This window comes from Poecile atricapillus, chromosome 2, assembly GCF_030490865.1.
Source record: "Poecile atricapillus isolate bPoeAtr1 chromosome 2, bPoeAtr1.hap1, whole genome shotgun sequence".
NCBI lineage: Eukaryota > Metazoa > Chordata > Aves > Passeriformes > Paridae > Poecile > Poecile atricapillus.
This window is the reverse complement of record NC_081250.1, coordinates 1034653-1056287: the sequence shown is the minus strand read 5'-3', so window position 1 is coordinate 1056287 and position 21635 is coordinate 1034653. Positions and strand designations below refer to the sequence as shown.

At 49.9% G+C, this 21635-nt stretch overlaps 1 protein-coding gene across 8 annotated transcripts in view; it reads left to right on the top strand.

Annotated features, from left to right (window-relative positions):
- MAP4 (microtubule associated protein 4) overlaps window positions 1-21635 on the top strand; it is a 145785-nt gene that overhangs the window by 56376 nt on the left and 67774 nt on the right. For all 8 annotated transcript variants that reach the window (XM_058831475.1, XM_058831474.1, XM_058831469.1 and 5 more), the window contains exon 4: window positions 265-330. In XM_058831475.1, coding sequence (XP_058687458.1) covers window positions 265-330 — 66 coding nt within the window. The remainder of the gene's footprint in view (window positions 1-264; window positions 331-21635) is intronic.

The window sequence follows — 21635 nt, the reverse complement described above, 5'->3', positions numbered from 1 at the left end:
AGGGTGGATTTGATGATCCCAGAGGGCTTTTCCAACCTCAGTGATCCTGGGATTCTGTGAGTGTTCTCTCAAGGCTGGAATTGATCATTCCTTTTGTTAGTTTTAGGATCACCTGGGTGGCAAGGTGGGGATCAATCAAAGCTGGGGCTCCATCTTGGAGCTCTTTCCCCAACCTCAATAATTCTGTTGTTTCACAGTGTTGTTTTCAAGCTCTGGATTAAGATTCCTTCCATCCATGTTAACCCTTCCTTTGATTTCTTGCAGATTCTTCAGCCTCTGGGCCGATGGTGGTGGAGAACGGCGACCACGGGCTGCAGGGTCACGGCACAGGTACGTCCTGTTTGTCCCTCAGCACCGGGGCCACATCCCTCTGCTCTGGAGTCCCCAATCCTCCCAGGGGGCTGGGGTGGCTTTAATGGGCTGTCAAAGAATTTCCAACAAAATAAGAGCTTCACTTTCTTGGGAGTTTAAAGAGCTTCTTTGGATAAAAGCTCGATCTGAGGATGTGCTGTTCTTTATCCATGGTCAGTGCCGGGAAGGCAGCTGATCAAAATGGGTTTGTAGAGAGCCCATAACATCCAGAGGTGAGCTGTCCCCTGTCCTGTGACTCCCCCTGAGACCCACTGTGGTGTTTTCCCACGTCCCCCATCCTTTGGAACAGTTTTTATTCACTGCCATGACCCAGCTGTGTCCTTCCACCCCAACCTCCCCTTCCGTGGACACGTCCCCACACCTGCCCCAGCAGTGGCACCGAGCCTTTGGAACCTTTTCCCAGTGCATCAGGGTAGTTTTGACTGCCAGAAGTTTGTGATGGAACTGGATCAATATTTCAGACTTGTGCAGAACCTGGAAAAGAATTGACCTTTTTCCAGTCAGGCTGAAGTGCTGAGGCTGCTCCTCTCTGAGGCACAGTTCATAGTGAACACTGAGCCTTTCTGACTGGGAATTGGGGTTCCTACCAAATTCCAGCCCATCTGATCCCTTCTGCCATCTGATCCCTTTGCCTGTGGCACCTCTCTTCTCTTGGGGAGGGAATATTCCAGGGTTAGTTGTCACCCTGGCCTGGGTAAGGTCTTCATTTGGTGTCCCTTGTGATGATCTCCAGGTCATGGCTGAGTTTGGGTGCTCCCAGGGTTATCCCTCCTAATCCACAGGTGCAGCCCAAGTTAAAAACCAGTTCAGGAAAACATTTGGGAGATGGGGATGAATTAAAACACCTCTTTGCTATAATTCTCTTTAGAATTTTAGAGTTTGGTTTAGTTTTATGTCCTTAGTGAGGATGGGAATAGAAAAATTGATCTTCGTGCTTCATTTGCCGTTGGAAATCCGGTCAAAAGGAAGTTGTGCATCTTTTATAATTCAGTATAAACTGAAATTAAGAACACTTCTGAACCTTCCTAAGGATATTTCCTCCTTCTTCTTTAATACTTATAGCTAAAAGAGCTAGAAATGCAATCTAGCAATCTGCAATGGTCTGAATAATTAAAGGCATCAGGAATTCTGTATTGAACTTCTGGCTTGTATTTAAAAAATTCTTTGTTATTTGCCTCACTCTTGCTTTGTGGAGGTTTAACTCTTCACACTAAATGTTAACAACTTTGATCAAAGATACTTTTATGTGTCTGGAGCTTTTTAATTTATTAATAAATTCCCTCTTTGTGGGGTAGAGTTGATTTTATTTTTTTCCTCTTGTTCAAGTCTGTCTAAAAGTGACATCAAAGTGGCAGAGCAGCGTGTCAGGATGAGGAGCCGTGGCCATCAAGTTAATGAGGTTTGCCAGAGTTAACAGAAGATTTACATGACACAATTCCTTCATTTCTCTTTCTCTACCCCTTTCCTTGTGGAATTCTTGCAATATCCGTGGTTCTCCACGGGAGAGAAGGGAGAAAAGCTGGATTTCCATCCAACTGATGCTCTCTGGGAGCACCTGCACCAGGGGATGGCCTTGAGCAGTGCCACGTTCAGGAGGTGCTGCTGCCTAAATCCCACACCCCTGGCCCTAAAGCACCTCCAGTTTGGGGGTTTTGTTTCCAGCAGGATCCATTCCCTGAAATGGATCCATTTCCCATTTGAAAGCTGAGATGATTCTTAGGGATGTGGAATGTGAACCCAGTGCAGAGAAATGGAGCAGCCAGGAGAGGACTGAGGAAGGTGATGCTCAGACAAACCAGCTTTTTGCTACAAAAACCAGTGTTAAAAGCTACAGAGAGAGCTTTAAAAAGCAGAAGTGGGTTTAAGTTGATTCTGAAACAGACTCCAAGGAACAGGGGTGGTTGAGCTATTTGCAAATCCACACGTGGATCTCTCCGGGCTGGAGCTCAGGAAGCACTGCTGGATGGTTTTCTTCACTCATCAGATGAAACAAGGTGATGATTGACCTTGTTTTATTACGTGCAGCATTGTCTGCAGCCACGTGGGCTTGGGATGGGTCAGGACCGAGCTCCTGGCACTCCTTGGCAGCGGTGCCCGCTCCCAGACACCCTGAGCGCGGCAGATGGCAGCGACCCAAACCTCTGCAGCTCGGGGCCAAACCCTCCATCAAGTGCTGAATTCTTTTCATCTGGCAGTGCTGTGTTCAAAGCACTGCTGCAGGGCTGTGTTTGGGCCAGGATTTCAGACAGGGAGACCCTGGCAGCTCCTGCGAGTCCTTGGCAGCGCTGAGCCCGACGTGAGCGTCGCTGTCTGGCCCTCTGGGGTTTGTTGTTGGGAATTGGAGAGCTGCAGAGGGGAGATCTGGCTTTGGGTGCTGGGCACATCCCATGGAAGGCTCGCTGTTAATCCTGTTCTTCCTTAAAAGGATAAATGGAGAGGCTGGAGCAGCGTTCCAGGGGAATTCGGTGCTGGTTTGCAATCCCTGCTGGGAGGAGGTGCTCACCTCCACGAGGCAAAGGTTAGGGATTGCTTAGTCAAACCAAGGTTTAGAACCAAAAATTAACGTGTAATTTGCAATTTGCAACTCTTTTATTTAGGCAGGATATTTGCCTAGAGTTCAAAGGAAATATAAATTTTAAAATAAAACCCAATGAAATTTCTGGAAAGCAATCCATCCAGGACGATCTCGTGGTTGATCTGGATGCCTCTTGCCCAAGATGCTGGCAGGTGAGAAGTTCCCTAGGGAAATATCCCTGCTGGATGCTCACACTTCCCCTGGCTGGGGGACTTCTGTCACCCAGGACTGGCAGGGATATTTTGTTTTCAGTGTAAATTATGGGTGCTGAGGTGCTGCTCTCTGTGCCTGTCCCTGGTGGTGACAGCCCAGTGTGGGATGTGGCTCCTGTGGTGGCTGCTGGCAGGTCCCCAGCCAGCCCTGAGAGCAGAACTGGTGTGTGTGTGTGTGTGTGTGTCTAACCTGGCTTCTGGCAAATCTCCTGGCTGCACTAATGAAGTGTTTGGTGTTGTGCAGTGCTGCCTCCATGGTGATGTTTACTAATGACTTGCGCTTTCTTGCCCCCTTCCCCATCCCCTTTCCCTCTCCTTCTTCTTCTCCTCTCTTCTATTTTCTCCTCCTAGAAGCCTAGACTGTCTCCTAACACTGGGGCTGCCACTGACGCGAGACCAGTGTCCTTTTCTACCTGCCATTACACTTCTAAAACCTGCAGCATTTTACAGAGCTCTTGCTTTACCTCCTTGGACTTGGCTGTAGAAGAAGCCAAAGGTGGCTCCATCCTGCTCCTCCTCCCTGTGCTCTGCAGTGCTTGTTGAAACCTTCCTCTCTCTGTGTAAGCACCAAAGTGCGCCCTCCTTTTTCAACTGCACTATGCCAATGGGTTTGAAATCACCACCTCAGCTCCATTTTTAGTTTGATCACCTTTAAATTTGATTTCTCTCCGTTTTCATGGTGCTCCATAAGAGAAGGTTTGAAATTTCCATAAGTGGATGGGGTCCACCGTGACTGCAGCTCCCTTCCCCTTCTCCCCACGCTCAGCACAGCCTTTTGGAGAAGCTGCCTTCATCCTTGCTGCTTTCAAACCCTCTCACAGGAGGTTCTGATCTGTAACAATGTTGTTTTCTTCCAAACCCCTGGGCTCAGATCATTTTAGCACTTTGCAGACTCCAGAAGCAGATTAGGGAAAACCAAATTTCCTGAGGTATGGGTGGATCAGCTCTGGTGTCTGAGGGGTGGATTTTGGGGTCCAAGCTCTTGCCATAACTGGGAGTGTGAAAGAAAACAGCCAGCCCCAAATTCCTGCCTTAGGGGGTGGCTTTGCTGTCATACTCCTTCCCAAAAACCTTAGAAGTAAGAAGGAAAATTGCCTTTTTTTTTTTTTAACTTCACACTTCTGGCTTCCTGTGGGGAATGACAGCCTTGGCTGGAATTTTACCTGCCATGAGAAATAATCTGTCCCTGCTAAAACTGAGGGAAACAAAAGGACTGAGTTGTGAAATTGTACTGAAATAATCCTGACAATTTCCAGCAGCACCAGAAGGAGCCAGGCCTGTACAGGAGTCCAGAGGGATTCCCATGGCTCCACAGAGGTACAGAGCTTCCCAAAGACAAAAGTGCTCATTTTCCCATCAACAGATGAAACAAAACATGAAAGGAGGAGATGATTAGAGAGACAATGCTGTATTTTACCTGGGACAGGCTCAGCTTTGGGAGGTGAGGGGCTGTTTTGGGCGAGGAGAATCGTGCTCTGGAGCTCAGGGTACTCGGATGGAAACACCTGATGGAAAGGATTTAGCTGAACCCAAACGTAATCTGAGGCTGAACTACCCAAAATGAGCCTGCTGAGAGCTTCACTTGCCTAAAAATGGGATTTTCCTGCTGTGGGGGGAGTGCCTGGCACCCACTGCAGCGCTCGGCGTTCTCGGGATATCGTGCCCGTGCTGTGCCAGGGCCAGCAGGGCTGTGCCAGGGCCACACCAGGGCTGTGCCAGGGCCACCAGGGCTGTGCCAGGGCCACACCAGGGCTGTGCCAGGGCCACCAGGGCTGTGCCAGGGCCACACCAGGGCTGTGCCAGGGCCACCAGGGCTGTGCCAGGGCCACACCAGGGCTGTGCCAGGGCCACCAGGGCCACCAGGGCCACACCAGGGCTGTGCCAGGGCCACAAGGGCCACACCAGGGCTGTGCCAGGGCCACAAGGGCCACACCAGGGCTGCTTTGGGCACGTCCCCAGCAGCTCCAGCCCTGCCTGCTTTTGTTGTTTGTTCCTGTGAGAGCTCCCTGCTCCAGGCCAGTCCTGGACCTGGCCCTTCTCTCCCCAGTTTGGTGCCCATTTAACCCCTTGTGCCCCGCTCGAGGCTTCCTTAGGAGCTGGTGTCCCTGTGGTGCCGCTTCCAAAGCCTGGTGGCTTCTCAACACGTCCACAGTTGTTGTTTCTGGGAAAACTTCACGTCCTGGAGGCTCCCAGCTCCCCAAACTGGGCTCTTTCTTCCCAACCCCATCAACTCACAGCATCCTTCAGGCTGGGGAAGGCATCTGAGATCAAGTCCAACCTGAGTCCACCTCTCCTTTGGGGTTTTGGTGTCTGTGGCCATAAAAGGAGATTCTTGCATTCTTGGCTTTCTTTTCAAAGACCTTTTCATAGCTATTTTTTTTTTTTTAATGTGATTTTGAAGTGAGGCAGCATCACTTTAACTTGGCTCCTCAGTTATTCTTTCTCACCCTTTGCCTTAAGTGGGCTTAACTCTTGTGCCCTAGAAATAGAGAATAAATAATATAAGACTGAGAGGTATTTTCAGATTGAATTGTGGGAAGTTTCAGGTTACCTGAATATGAAAGTTTGCCAAGGCAACAATGCTTTAAAGCCTTGGTTAGAGTAGCCAAAGTGAGGTGGGCAGAGGAGTTTGGGGACAGCTGCCCGTGCTGGGACCCCCAGGGCTGCAAACATGGATCATCCATCCCATGGCACCCCCACATCTCACCCCATGTGTGCACCCCTGCTGATCTGAGCTGGAGCTGAGCTGGGTGTTCCCAGGGGAGCTCCCAGCTCTGGATGTGCCGGGCTGGGAGGAGGATCCAGAGGGGATTTAGGGGATGGGGGTCAGTGCAGAGTGCAGGATCCTTTGTTCCTCCTGGAGAACACTCAGATATCCCCCTGTGTGTGTCCTGCTGCAGCCCCACGAGCAGGGAGGCCCCAGGAGTGTTCCCTGCTCAGGTTTCCTGCTCTCCTCCTGCCCTTGGAGGTGATGCTGTGCCTTTCCTGTGCTCTAACATCCCTGTGCTTCCACCACTCCTGTCTGCTGTCACTCCTGATGCTCAGTTATCAATTCCAATGCTCTGTATGATGTGAAGCTGTAACTGCTCTGGAATAAATCTCCCTAATAAACGTCTCAAACTAACCCCTCCCGAGTTGTTCTGTGGTGAGAATCTCCGGGCTGATTCCTGCAGGGAATGTGCTGGATCAGCTGCTCTGCTGGTGCCACTGGCAGGGGGAAATGGCTGGAACCCACATCCAGAGGGCAGAGGTGGGAAAAGCTGTCCCTGAAGGAGCAGGATGTGCAGAGTGGGGGACTCCATCCCCCCACAGCATCCTTGGAGGGACAGGGATGTCCAGGATGGAGCACTCGGTGCCTGAGGTCACACTTGGCTCTGTGTCCGAGCACAGCAGTGACCAGTGGCTGCTCAGGGGTGGGACCAGCCCTGTCCAGCCCCTCTGGGGACTTTGCTGGTGGCACCGAGCTCTGGGTGCTGTCCCAGAAGGGATGGGGCACCCACAGGGACCTGGCTGATGCCTAAAGAGGCTCCTGGAGCAGAGTTAAAGGAATAATAAATCAGGGATTTATTAAAAAACCCTTCACAGGATGCACCTTGGGCAGTGCAAGAGCCCAGCCCTGGCTCCACCCAAGAGTCCACCTGGCTCAGGAGGTTTCACACTTTTAAAAGTTTTGGCCCATTTCCATTTTGGGGTGAATTGTGCAATTCCAGCCTCAGGTGATGCAGTCCCATCCTCCCAGATTGCTCCATCAATTCACTGCTTTTTGGGTTGTGCTTTTTGGGGCCTGGAGCTGCAGCTGTGTCCTTGGTTCTGGGGCTGGGAAAGGATTGTTGTGTGTGCCTGAGCAGTGGGAGAACTTTTTAACACTTTATGTGAAATTCAGAGTTAGGTACCAATGCAGTACAGAATCTGGAAAATGTAAAAGTGAAAACTTAAGGCATCAGGCCAGGCTGGAGAGGAGGAGGGATTGTGCCAGCCTCAGCAGGGCAAGGTCCTGCACCTGGGCTGGGACAATCCCAAGCACAAATCCAGGCTGGGAATGAAGGGATGGAGAGCCCTGAGTGGGAGAAAAACATCAAAAAGCCCCAACAAAACCATCCCCAAATCAGTTTATTCTCTGTAGCATTTTGTAAATAGGACACCTACAGTGTGCTCTTCTAATTAGAGCTTTTCTACTGTGCCTTTCCTCTTTTACCTGTGTATTTCCCTCTTGGTGCAAGTTTTTATTTACAGAGGTTTTTGTCCTTGCTGGGCTTGAGGCTCCTCAGAGGGGGCTGCATCCAGCCGTGCTCACTGCCGGGGAGTTCACGCTTCCCGTGGCTCCAGTCTAAAAACAGCAGCCAAGTGAATAATTCAGCAGCTTTGCTGAGTTCCCTCCGTGCCTCAGAGGGTTTGTGTGAGTCTCCCTGAGCTTTGGGGTGGTTGTTTTTATGGGGAAGGTGATGTGACAGCTGGGGGGGCTCTGTTCCTGGCTCTGCTGAGGAACCTGGGGGCACAGAGGTCCTTCCAGGGAATGTGGAGCTTCCCCAGCTCCTGGGGGATGAGAGGATTTTCCTGCAGGTCCTGGTGCTCTTTCAGATGAGGAATTTTTGGCTTCCTACAGCTCAGGAGCTGAGCAGCTGCACAATCTCAGCTCCTGAGCTACTCCTGAGCAGTTCAAAGAGCTTAAAGACATTTCCCAGGTGTTGAAGTGCTGATAAACCCTGGGAATAACAGGCAGGGAGCCCAGAGCAGCTGGGGCTGCCCCTGGATCGCTGGAAATGCCCAAGGCCGGGTTGGACATTGGGGCTTGGAGGACCTGGGACAGTGGGAGGTGTCCCTGCCATGGCAGGGGTGGGATGGGATGAGCTCAAGATCCTTTCCAGCCCAAACCATCCTGGAGCTGTGTGACCCTGTGGATGTGGAGGAGCAGAGCTGTGGGATGAGGGATGGAGAAGTTGGGGTGTTGGGATGCAGGTTTTCCAGCATTTCCAGCCCTGGGAATGCACTGGGAGCTCCTCTGGTGGCTGCCAGGAAAAAGAGGGAACTTTTCTGACTACAAAATGCTGTTTTCATGCTGGGTCTCTCTCAGATGCTGCTTCCCCACCAACCTGCTGCTTGGCTTTGTTTTTTTTTTGTTTCAGACTTTGTTTCAGAGGTGGGATGTCCCTGACTTGGCTCACTGAATAGGAAATTAAAAGGATTATAATGAAGTCATACATATGTTGAGAAGTCTATTAAAAGCTTAACAGGGAGGCTTAGTGAGGTTTAAAAACTGGGAATACAAACCCTTTCTGTTTTGCAGCGTGCTCAGGAGTTGTTCTAGCAAGGATCTGACAGCTGGGTGAATTAATGGGGTCCTCCAAGGCTTGAATTTCCTGAGCAAGTAGCTGGGACTTAAAATATTCAAGCCATGAACTCTGGAGCTTGGATTTAATGTGCTATTAGTGCACTTAAAGCACTTTGTGTGGGGAGGTGCTGCAGATCTGCAGGCTGGGACCTCCTGGAAACCGTGAACCCTTTTCTCTGCCCATCCTTTCAGCTCATCAGCCTTTCCAAAAAAACAATTTGTCCTTTCTCAGAACCGTGTTTCTGTGGAACTGGGAGTTTCTGGGCACATAATGAGACAGCCTTTTTAAACTCTTGATGTTTTCAGGAGATTTTGAGGCAGGTAAGAGAGAGCCAGAGGCTCAGTGCTGCAGGCAAGGAGCTGACTCTCGCTGCTCCTCTTCCAGAGAGCTGCTGTTACCCAATTTACCTTTAATTTGTCTCTCTGGAACTTAACTACAGCTTTAAAAGATACTTTTTCCCCCTTCTTTGCTTAAAACAACATCATGTTTATTCCTTTGCTTATGGGGAGTTTTTGCAGGGATCCTTCAGCTGAAATATAGAGAATTTCTGTGAGAGCCTTGTCAAAGGAAAATAAACAGCAGCACTGTAAAAGACACAAAAAATTAAGCTTAATCTAAACAATTTGTCATCACCTTTTTTTGCTAGGTGGGTTTCATTGTTTGGCTTCACAATAGGAGTTAATCTCTGCCACTCCATCACTTGGGTAAATATTTGTCTTGGAGCTGTAGCCTCACCCTGGGATGGGCAGGGAATGGGCAGGGAATGAACTCCTGGTGCTCCAGTTGTGTCCCATCCACAGGGCTGCAGGAGCTGCTGGGTCCCATTTGTGAAAAACGAGGTTCACATCATTTTTATAGAATTTAAAAGTTTAATAAAAAGACAATTAGGAGATAAAAAAGTAAAGTAAAATATACAGATACAGCCGGGTGTCTCTGCATTCACCTTACTGACAAAGGATTGTCCCTTAAAAACAGAACCCTGCTACATATCCATAAATTCTCACACATATTCAGACATTCTTCTTAGGATCTTTGGTGTTCTTCTGTTTAGTTTTCTCTTGCTCCCTTCCCAATAAATCAATCTTCTTGGTGCCATCGAGTTTTACATTCCCTGATACCAGAAATGCAATAAATTCCACCCCCAGAGTTCTGGTCACTGCTGTCTTCATCTGGATAAGAGAGTTTACAAATGCAGGGGTTTCTCTAGTTATTTTTATTTTTGTTTTTCAGTCTTTGGGTTATACAAACAAAAGCAGTTTTTATTTTAATACTATGCCATAGATTAACATATATGCATTATACCACTATTTCTAAGTTTTATCAATAACAGAAATAAAGAAAACTCTATTAATACAACAAAATTTTCCAATCTTATACACGTAAAATTCATTTTAATATTTTCAAAAAGCCAACAATGTAATGTATCTATAACACATTCCCAGCCTCAGCACCCTGGCAAGGTGAGGCTGTGCCTGGGGTGCTGCTCCAACCTGGGCTCCCCTCCCCACCAGGCTCTCCCTTTTTCAACTTCCCCACCTTTTATTCCTCCTCTAAACCTGGGGTTCTGCTGGAAGGGAGGGATTTCCTGGGGCTTTATCCTGCTTACAAAACCTTGGGGAAGCGTGCTGGGATGGCAGAGTGGCTTTGAGAGGTCGTGTGACACGGGCTAAATCTGAACCTGGGGATAGGAAACTTCCCTAATCCTGCCTCTGCTTGTGGCTCCCTCCGAGGCCTGAGCTCTTTAATCTTCTTCCAGTTCAGTCCCATCACTGCAAATAGGGTAAGGCTGATTATATTGTGCATTTTATCTTTTCTAGCTGCACCCCAGCTGTTGTTATCGAGCGTTCTCGTTTCGGGGTGGGTTGGCTCCGGGGTAATCTTGGATTAGTGGGACCTTTTTCCTGGAAAAAAGGAAATTTTATAGTTAAGGAACGTACTGGATGCTGTGAAACTGCTCAGGAGCTCTTTGGTGGTTGGGGCTGAGAGCAAATCTACACCTTGGAGCAGCTTTGGAGTAGCTGAGCCGAGGGAAACTCTGCAGTGCTGAGCAGGGCTGTGGTTCCTCCCCTTTAAACTCCCTCCCTGGAGAGAGGTTTGAACAAATCCAGCTCTCTCAGTCCTGCATGAGTCCCTGAAATATAAATTACATTTATCCTCAGCAGCAATCTCCCCTTTTTGCTGCTGTTCTGCTGCAATTTCTGCAGCTGGTTTCTATCTCTGACCCGTGAAACACCAAATTGGTGTGTCTGAAACGCTCTGGTTTTTGGCAAGTGGCAAAACCTTCCTGAATTCCTGCTGAGGAGCAGAACAGGAAAGCTTTGCTGCTTTCTTGAGCTATAAAACTGCAATAATGTGTGAGAGATGCTCAGGATCCTCTCCTGGCCCAGGGAAGCTGTGCCTGGTCCCTTTGGAACAGTCTCCTCTCCCGTGGGATAATGCTGCAAGCCAGGCTCACCCTGCCCTTGGAAACGCTGGAAAATGCTGTGTTGGGTGTTTTTTCTAAGTATTGGCTCCAGTTTTTGTGTTTGGTGTGGGTTTGGCAGAGCTGCTCCCTCCTCAGCTGGAGCTGCCGAGGTGGGGTTGGGGTTTCTGTGTGCTGGAGGATGAGGCTTTCCCATAAACCTGTCCCTTCATTTGGGCAGCAGTGGAAGGACAGAGAAGCTCTTTCCTGCAGGTGACCAGGCAGGATCCCTGTTTCTCTTGGCATTAATCAATGCCTGCTAAATAGTGCAGGATTAACAACTCCCTTGGGAACAGTTCTGGAACTGTTTCTGTGGACAATTGATGCTGGAGGCACCTCTGGAATTAGAAGTGACTTGGCAAGGCACAAAAATGACAGGAGACTGCAGGACATGAACAAAACACAGTTCACCACCCCCCAAAAAATATCTGGGAGGGATGTTTGATTTTGTTCTGTCACGTAACTTAGGATGCTCTTTAACCTCCTTCCTTTCAGTGAGAGCTCACAGCATTGACTGAATCAGGGAATTGTGGAGGTTGGAAAAGAGCTCCAAGGTCACAGAGTCCCAGCTGGGCCTGATGCCCAAATTGTCCCCAGCTCAGAGCCCTGAGTGTCACCTCCAGGTGTTCCGTGGGCACTTCCAGGGATGGGCACTGCAAACCTCCCTGGGCACTTCCAAGGCCTGGCCACCCTTTCCATGGGGAAATTCCTGCTGCTGTCCCCCCTGAGCCTCCCCTGGGGCCGTTCCCTCTCCTCCTGTCCCTGTTCCTGGCAGCAGAACCCAACCCCACCTGGTGTCCCCTCCTGCCAGGGAGCTGTGGAGCTGCAGAGGTTTGACCTGTCTCCTCTCAAAGAGAATTTCCTGTGCTTCTCTGTGACAAGTTCAATCTGTGCAGGACCAGGAGTTGGCCTTTGATGACCCTCATGGGTCCCTTCCAGCTCAGGATATTCTGGACTCTGTGAAATTGTGTTTTCCATCCCCTCCTGAAAAACCAGACTGGCCAAACTCCCTGTCTGTCCCTGTTCTTCCTGAGCTCCTGGGGATTCAGCAGTGATTTGGATTTCAGAGGGTTGGGAGCTCCCTCACACACGACTGAAAGGCTGAAAAGCGACATTTCATCCTTCTGGAGTCCTTTTTTAGCTGTGCAGATGAAAGTTTGCCACGTTGGATGGTTATTTCCCAGCTCCAGGAGGAAAACTGGCACTTCCCAGTGCTCATGGTGAGGAGAGCTCAGGTTTCCTGAGCCAAAATTCCAATTGTTGCTTCCCAAGCTGGCAGGGGGAGCAGCAGGAGGAGGCTGTGGCAGAGTTTGGTGCAGAACACTCCTGGCTCAGGCTGCAGGGGCACTGTGACATTCCCTGTTAATGGGATTTGGCACAGGAGATGGGATGGAGGGGGCTGGATGCCACCAGCTCTGCCTTAATTGGAGCCCAGCTTCTTGTGCTTCCAAAACTCCCATCCCAGGGCTGGGGAATGGGATCTGCCAAGAGAAATGATAAAATGGGAATATCCTGGATCCTGGAAACCCAGGGATCACCAGACTCCAGGCTGGTTCTGGTCACTGGGCAGCGTCATCTGTTCCTCCAGCACAGGTAACAGAAATTGGGCTGCTCTGTTGAGTCCTGAGATGTGCAGGAAGAATATTTTATATTTCCTATTTTTCAAAAAATACTTTCTCTTTTAACTTCATCAGAACTTTTTGATTTCTAGGATTAAAAGTGAAAACATTAAGCAAAGGTTATTTTTGGATCCTTCACACTCTAATAACTGGTTATGTTCCTCCAGGAAGAGAATTCCCCTTTTGACATTGCCTTGCCACTTGTCACTTAGCCAAGTCTTTATTTACCTTTGTGTCATTTCCTTGTGTCTCCACTTTCCCTAACATTTCCTCTGGCTACAGATAAAAATAATTTGCTTTCAGCTTTGTCAAGCCTTCCATGTTCCATCTCCTACATTAACACTCTCCTGTTTCCCAGTAGTGCAAACAACTCTTTCAAAATGTCACTTATGGGTAGTTTTGTAATATTTTAAGGGTTCTATGTCTCAATCTTACAACCAAAATTACTGATTCTGCTTAAAAGAAGAAAAGAAAAAAAGATCTTCAGTTTTGTGTGTATCACTGACAGTTTCAGGAAGTTTTCTGCAGCTCTTTATTCTACTAAAGACAATCTCAGATTCAATAGGAATGGAAACCTGATAATCATAGAAAGATCCAAATTAGAGTTGCCCCATTTTGTAGGTGAGAGTTGAGGAAGATGAGATTTACCTGGCCAGACTTTCAGCTAAAAACACATAAATATTTGTATAAATGAGTTGATGAGTGCTTTCAACTGGCAGTTGTGCTTTTTGTGGTGATTTTAGAATTGCTGCTCACAGGGGTCACATCAGATTTTTACCTTCTGAGTCTTGTGCTGCTTTTCTGTCTCAGAGGTGTCTCCAGTCCTGCTAAAATCAGGTTCCAGCATTAAACCTCGGTGAATTGAAGACAACCAGAGCAAGAGCAGATTCAGCAGGGCCTGAAGGGGCTCCAGGAGAGCTGGAGAGGGACTGGGGACAAGGGATGGAGGAACAGGACACAGGGAATGGTTGGATGGGATATTGGGAAGGAATTCCTGGCTGGGATGGAATTCCCAGAGCAGCTGTGGCTGCCCCTGGATCCCTGGCAGTGCCCAAGGCCAGGCTGGATGGGTTTGGAGCATCCTTGGGATGGTGGAGGTGTGATCCTGAAGGTCCCTCCATCCCCAAACCTCTCAGGGTTCCTCTTCTCAATGCTCCTCTCCTTGGTGGCCAATTCCAATCTCAAGCCTCACCCTGGAGAACCTGGAGGTTGGGAATGGAGGATTTCATCCCTTTTGGAGTCACCCACAGCTTTCCTGTGCCCAGAGCCTTCCTGCAGCCTCCTGGGACCCTTGGTGTGCCCTGCTGTGCTGTCCCCAAGCCCTGGGAGCTGTCTGGGCTGGCAGGGCAGAGCCGATCCCTGCAGGGCCGGGAGCAGCTCCAGAGCCGGAGCCTGGAAACGTCGTCCCTCGTCACCGTCAGCCCGCGGCCCGGCCCGGCTGTCAGCTCCATCTGGGTGAGACAGCTCAGTGCTCAGCACCATCTCACCAACAATCCCAGCCTTCTCCTTCCATCCCTGGCCTCTTCATCCCATTCCAGGTGAGCTGCTCCCTCAGCTGCCGGGTGCAGCCTCTCAGGGCTCCTCCGCAGCTTTATTTCTGAGGTTTTGCAGAGGAAAATGAAAATTGGTGGGGTTTATTTCATAACATCAGTAACTCCTCAGTGAGGAATTAAAGAATTCCTAGAAAACTGGCTGCCTCTCTGCAGGGCTGTAAATTAGAATGATTTCAAAAGAGCACAGACAGCGTGTCATCTTCCTCATTCTCAAGCAGAAGCTGCCTGAATAAACATTAATAGAATTGTAGATTCTTCTGGTATTATGTAAATGGCTTCATGCTTTGATGTCCCTCGTGTCATTAGTTTGACACTAGCTGGAATTAATGGCCATAAAACTCTATTACAAACGTGGCAGAGAGATTTCTCCTGACTGCTTCTGATTCCTCCCGTGAGCTCGCTGCCTCTGCCACGGGATTGGGGAAGCTGAAAGTAGGTCAGGGAGATGTGTGTGAACAGGGGCTGCTGGAATCACAGCCACAAACAAACAGCACTCGAGTGCTGAAGGGAAATTTGCTATTTTAAGCCCTTATTTCCATTATCACCATCTCATTCTGCACAACAAGCATGTGGGGGGGAGCTTCGGGGCCGTGCACCCACAGATGGGATCCGGGAAGGAGGAGAAAAAATACACAAGAGTATATAGAGATACATGGATGTGTGTATTTATATGTTTAAAGGGTGACAGTAAATACTGTCACTTCTGAATGGCTCCTCTCCATCTCATGTGAGGCAGAGGGAAAGTGCCAAAAGATTGTAGGTCAAAAGAAATGAAACATTTCACATCCAAGCAGCAACCAGATGTTGGAATTGCAGGCTGGAATTGCTGGTACTGTGTGGTGGAACGTGGGGCAGGATTACAGGGATGTTTTCCAGAGTTCCCACACTCCTTACATATTTATAATCCAGTCCTCATCCTCACAGGGGCTTCCTCACTGGCAGCTCTTGGGGACGAGTGTTGGCTCCCAACCTGATCTAAAGAGTTGGGATGTTTTGGACCTGGAGAAGGGTTAATCATGGAGCTGCTGCATGGTTCCCCTTAGGACAGCTGGATGAGAAAAGGTGGGAAACAAGGAATATGATGGAATTGGCTATTTTTAGGCAGCAAAAACGTGAGCAGGAAGGAGAAAAAGGCAATAAACATAATCTCATCTTGGCAGTCAGGGGTGGCAGGAGTTAAACCTGTAGGGAAGGTAAAGTGCTGAAAAACGAATGGAGGGAAGTGGTTTGTATGGATAGGAAGGGCATTCACAGACCATTTCCAAGGAGGTTGTGCCAAATGCTTTTAAGAGTCTGGGAAAAAAGGAGGAAATTAATAAAAAATGGAGGTGAGGACTTAGAGCTGGAGAGATTTAAGAAGTCCCCAGATTATGGTGCACAGTGATTTACAAGCACTGAAGTGCAGGAGTCCAGAGAAGAGGATTTCCATTTTATCACAGATAAGGATGGAAGAAAACTGTTAAATGGAGATGGAGATGGAAAGTGGTGCACAAGAGGCTGCAGGGTTCAGCCCTTTGCCTGCTTCAGTTTTGGTTTTTATCATTTGATAAGGGTGAGAGCACAGGCTCCCTCCAGGCCAGGGACCAGGACCCTGAGGAGCTCCAGAATGGGGATGAGCATTCCCAGGTGATGGAGAGGGCACCACCCTGGGCTAGGGGTGTGAAGCATTATTAACTTTCATTTTCATTAAAAGATACCAGAACAAGTGATGACACAAGCAGAAAGAAGCAGCTGGAGTGATAAAAGTGTGAGGAGGCAGCAGACGAGGTGTAACTACAACATGGTGCAGCGAGGATGTTTTCTTCATGTGTTTTATTTGCTGTAAGTTTTGAGAAAAGTCAGAGTTTTGTGCCCTCCTCACCTTGAGAAGTGTTTTAGTGGATCAGGTGAGCTGGTGTGTGGACCTTGTTCTTCTTCATGGTTCTGTAAATATTGACTCTCAAAGGAACACACTTGGAGCTCGTGATCCCCAGCAGAGACTGGAAGTGCTGCTTTTATTTAGTTTTGTGTTCTTCTCTGGGCCTGATTGCATTGAAAAAAAAATAAAAAGGGAAGGTTTGAGGTACCAGATCATCATCATCAGTGGGAAGCAGGGGAATTTTGGGAATTTTGCTGACTTTTTATTCCTCAGGTATTTTTTTTTTTAATCCACTCTGTGGCTTTTGGATTTCCTGGGAGCAGGAGGCACTTTGCAAGTCCCAGTCCAGCGTGCAGATGCAGCAGATGCTGCTTTGGCTGCTTTTCTGTGTTTGTGGTGTCCTGAACCCTCTGTAGGTGTTGGCATCGGCCCAGGCTGCAGCTCAGGGCTCCCTGAACCGTGTCTGGTACCAACCCAAGATCTTGGCTGGCCTGGAGGGTATTCCTGGGCTTTGTGCTGAGCAAGAGGAGAGTGACAGAACCATGGAATGGTGTGGGTGGGAAGGGACCATGGGACACCCTCCCCTAGCCCAGGTTGCTCCAAGCCCTGTCCATCCTGGCCATGGCCACTTGCAGGGAGTGGAATCCAGAGCCTGTGGCATCCTGTGCTGCTGAGCCCCAGGAGTCCCCACACACCTGGAGGTACCAGAGCACATTCTGCAGCTCCCAGCTCCATTACAGGAGGTACCTGAGCACATTCTGCAGCTCCCAGCTCCATTACAGGAGGTACCAGAGCACATTCTGCAGCTCCCAGCTCCATTACAGGAGGTACCAGAGCACATTCTGCAGCTCCCAGCTCCATTACAGGAGGTACCAGAGCACATTCTGCAGCTCCCAGCTCCATTACAGGAGGTAGCAGAGCACATTCTGCAGCTCCCAGCTCCATTACAGCTGTTCCTGCTCTCCTCCCAAGCTCTCAGGTTCCTTGTCTGGGTCTGGTGTGTCTCTGCTCATCCCTCCCCCCTTCTCCAGAGGCACAGATCTGTGTCCCTGACCTAGAGACTGCTTCACTTTTCCTGGGGGAACTTCCAGACCCCTCCAGGGTGCAATTCCTGTGTCCCTGTGAGAGGTTTGAGCACCAGGCTCAGCAGTGACCTTTGAATCCTCCTGCTGATCCCTTCGTGCTGCCCCACGGAGCTGCTCAGAACAGAGCTTTGAACCTCAGCATTCCCTGAATCAGGATAAAGCTGTTTAAATTTGGTAACAGTCCTTTCAGGGGAAATAGCATTTCCCTGCTGGGAAGGAGGGCTGACAGCACTGCAGGTCATGGCTCCTCTGCAGACTGCACTGTCACTGCTGGCAGGGGACACAGGGGACACGCCGTCCCTGGCTGGGCTGGCACCCCCCCAAAAACGCCTTGGAGCTCCTTCCAGGCTGCTCTGGAAGTCAGGAGCCTCCTGTAGTGCATCAAAGAAACACAGCTGGCTGGGAGATTCCATGGAAGTGCAGGTGATCCTTGTTTTTCCCTCAGGATCTTTGTCCCTGTGTGTCCATGGCTGTGACATCTCCGTGCTCGGGAGCTGTGGCTGGGGCAGGCAGGAGGAGGCTGCAGCTGCTGCTCACAGCTCAGCCTGGAGAAAAGGAGCCTCAGGAGGGACTTTCTGGTTCTCCAAAACTCCCTGGCAGGAGGGGACAGCCATGGGGTCAGGCTCTGCTGCCAGGAACAGGGACAGGAGGAGAGGGAACGGCCTCAGGGGGGACATCAGCAGGAATTTCCCCATGGAAAGGGAGCTCAGGCCTTGGAAGTGCCCAGGGAGGTTTGGAGTGCCCATCCCTGGAGGTGTCCCAGGAACACCTGGAGGTGACACTCAGGGCTCTGGGCTGGGGACAAGGTGGGGATTGGGCACAGCTGGGACTCTGGCCTTGGAGCTCTTTTCCAGCCTGGATGATTCCAAGATTCTGGGATCTCTGGGGCTCTCCCCGTGCCAGCACAGCAGGGTTTGGACAGGCCTCCTGTGCCCACATTATGATTCTTTTGCCTCAGAGTTGATGTTATTTCAGCTTCAGGCATGTCAGGCAGGGTGCCCAGAGACCTTCCCATGGACTCTCCTCAGTTCTGAGGAGGATTCAGGGCCAGGGAAGGGGGCAGGGATTGAGCTGGCCCAGCCCTGCCCAGGGTTTGTGTTCTCTGTGTCACCTGCACCTCACCTGGGGCCTGCTCAGAGCCTTTGGGGGGATTTTACCTGGCTGTGGATTGAAACATTCCCTGCCAGGGATGTGTACAGGGCTCATGGCTTTAGGAAGAAACCCAAGTGAAACAGGAGAAGTGTCTAAGTTGTACCACTTGGCTGAGAAAAAAACAAAAAGTCCAAGCAGGGACACCTCCCACCGTCCCAGGCTGCTCCAAACCCTTCCAGGCTGGCCTTGGGCACTGCCAGGGATCCAGGGGCAGCCCCAGCTGCTCTGGGAATTCCATCCCAGCCAGGAATTCCTTCCCAATATCCCATCCAAGCAGTGGCAGCCATTCCCTGTGTCCTGTCCCTCCATCCCTTGTCCCCAGTCCCTCCCCAGCTCTCAACACCTGGTTTTATTTCCAATACCATTGGAATAAGCCTTTAGTGAGTGTTTTGTTTAAGAGCAGAGCTCCAGGTGCCCTTGTTAATAAAAGATGGGTCTGTTGAGGCTGGTTCTGGGTGAGAAGTCTGCAGAGGTGGGAGCTGTGCTGTCCCCTGGAGCTGTGCTGAGGATTCCTCACTCCCTGGGCACTGACATTCCCAGGGGGAAGAGAGGTGGGAGACAGGAGCTCTGTGCACCTCCATGGTTCCACCTCCCAGGAAAATCCCCTCTGGGAAGGAGAAATAAGGAAGGGAAAACAGCTGGACAGGAAACTGTAGCAACTGCATTTATTTTTTTTTTTTTCCCTTGCAGATTTTTTTTACAAGGCAGAACATGAACCTTGTGTTGAACTTTGAAGTTACTGACTTGGCATCTCTGAAGTTTGGAGATACCAGTTGTGACAGACTCTTAGCATTCAGGATTATGTAACCTCATGGAATTTCAGAGGGAAAGCAGTAAAACCCTTCTGGAACTGTCAGCACCCTCTGAAATGCCCTGCAGTTTATTGAGGGACTTTAATAGATTCCTGATCTTCCCATCCAGCTCAGTGGTGGAATTTAATTTGCTTCTCATTGCAGGGACTCGAGAGTGCCAGGGCAAGGGGGAATGGCTCCCAGTGCCAGAGGGCAGGGATGGGTGGGATACTGGGAGGGAATTCCTGGCTGGGACAGAATTCCCAGAGCAGCTGGGGCTGCCCCTGGATCCCTGGAAGTGTCCCAGGCCCAGGAGCAGCCTGGGACAGTGGGAGGTTGGAATGAGATGAGCTTTAAGGTCCCATCCAGCCCAAATCATTCTGATCTTCTGTGAAATTATTTTGTGTCATCTCAGCCAGATCTGGGCTCAGCACTGGCTCCTGGGAGTTAAACTTCTCTCTTCTGCAAGGACAGAAATGTCTTTTCTCCAAAAGGCTGGATCTGTGGAGCCTCTGCCACCTTGAGCTCATCTCAGCTGGGCTTGGGCTTAGGCAGGGCTGGATCCTGCAGAGCCTCTCTGGCCCAGCTGCCCAGTGTGCAGCCCCCTCAGATTTTAGCTCTCAGTAAAATGGAATTGCTGCATTTCACTGACAAGAGGAAAGGGAGGAGAAACCAGCTTTGACAGCTCTGCTCTGGGTGAATTTGTCCTCCATCAAGGCTTTAGATATTCATTAAATGCAAAAACTTCTTGGGATCTTGAGCTCTCATCCCCTTGGATAAAAATGTACAACCTTCCTTTGGGTGGCTGGGTGACATCTTTTTCCATGTAGTTCTGTCTGTGCTTATCCCTTAGATTCTGGGGATTAGTGAAGCTTGACTGCAAAACTCACTCATGGGGATTCTCAGACCCTTCACTCTGAGCTGAACTAGACAATATTTTATTTTACAAAATTATCAGACTGATAATAAAGCATTGAGGAGATTTTCCTGCAGGATGCTCCATGTTTGCTCCAAAGCCAACAGGCACAAAGAGAGCCTGAGCATCTTTTCAGGTGAAACTTTTGCCTCCCTTACCCAAAATAATGTCTGGAAATAACGTCCTGAGCAAAGGAAGGAGATCCTGGAATGTCTTGGCTGCCTGTGGGGATTTTTAGCTGATGTTCCAGGTAGATCCCATCCTGTACAGCAGCAGATGGAAGGGCTGTGTGCCTGGAAATGAGACAGGACATGCAGGTAAATTCCCTCAGATGGGAATCAGAAATTGCTCCTTAATAAATGTCCTGAGCATGGGCAGGTCCTCACACAGGCACCAGGTGCTCCCAGACCAGACTGAACCTCCTGGGGAATCCTTAAAACATCCAGTCTGGGAAGGAAAGGCTCCAGGGAGACCTTGGGCTCTCCAGGAGAGCTGGAGAGGGACTGGGGACAAGGGATGGAGGGACAGGACACAGGGAATGGCTCCCAGTGCTTGGATGGGATATTGGGAAGGAATTCCTGGCTGGGATGGAATTCCCAGAGCAGCTGTGGCTGCCCCTGGATCCCTGGCAGTGCCCAAGGCCAGGCTGGATGGGTTTGGATCCACCTGGGACAGTGGGAGGTGTCCCTGCCATGGCAGGGGTGGCTCTGGGTGGCTTCAGGGTCCTTTCCAACCCAAACCATTCCATGACTCTGATTCTGAAGCTCCTTTTTAAGGCTGTGGATCCCACACCCTGCAGAGGGGGATGTGTGTTCACATCCCTGGGAATCTTTTGGCATGGCTGATCAAACTGCTGCTCTCTCTGGGGATTCCAGCAAGGCCAACTCTGCCTCTGTGTGAGGAGACCAAATTCCCTTTGGGATGCAGGAATGAAGCTCCCAAGCTTTCCCTTTCCCAGTTTTCCCTGCTGGGTGCTGGCAGGGCCCTCTCCTGGCTGCTCACTCACTCATTTTGAAGATCTTTAACCCTGAGCTGGAGCTCTGGCCGGTGACCTCTCAAGATTAGCATCTCCTGCCTCACAAAGGCTTGAGCTCATAATCCTCTCCTCAGAGAGCTTCCCATTCCCCTGGGATGTGCCAGCAGCTCCAGGAGCTGCTCCTGTCCCCCACCAGTGCCTCCAGGAGCATTTTGGCTGCTTTAACTGGGAACTGGTTGATGTGACCGTGCTGAGCTTTGCAGAGAGATGATCAAACAAACAATGGGACTCTGTCAGCAGCTCTGCTAAATGTTCCACCCTCATCCCACCCTGGATCACTGCAGGGAAGGTGCCACTTGCATGGGATCCTTGTTTTTACTGTCAGGAGCCAGTTTGGTTTGTAAGTACGTTGTTATTGGTGGTTTTTTTCCCTTTGAGCAAGACTTTGTGAGCTCTAATCCTACGTTGGTTTATATTATCAGGGCTCCTAACCGGATTTTCAGCTATCAGCCAGCTTTAATACTTGCTAAAATTGCTTTGCAGGTTTGGGATCTGTCAGATTTGTGTTTTGTGTGCAGTGCTTTATCTGCTGCCGATGCACAATTCCCAGGCACTGCCAGCACTGGGCCTTGGATGAGTTTGGATTCTCCTTTTTGTGGTCCTGGGTGGGTTTTGTTGGTAGGTCAGAGGCAGAACGTGAGCTTTGGGTTTGGAACTGAAAAATCCTCTTTTGCC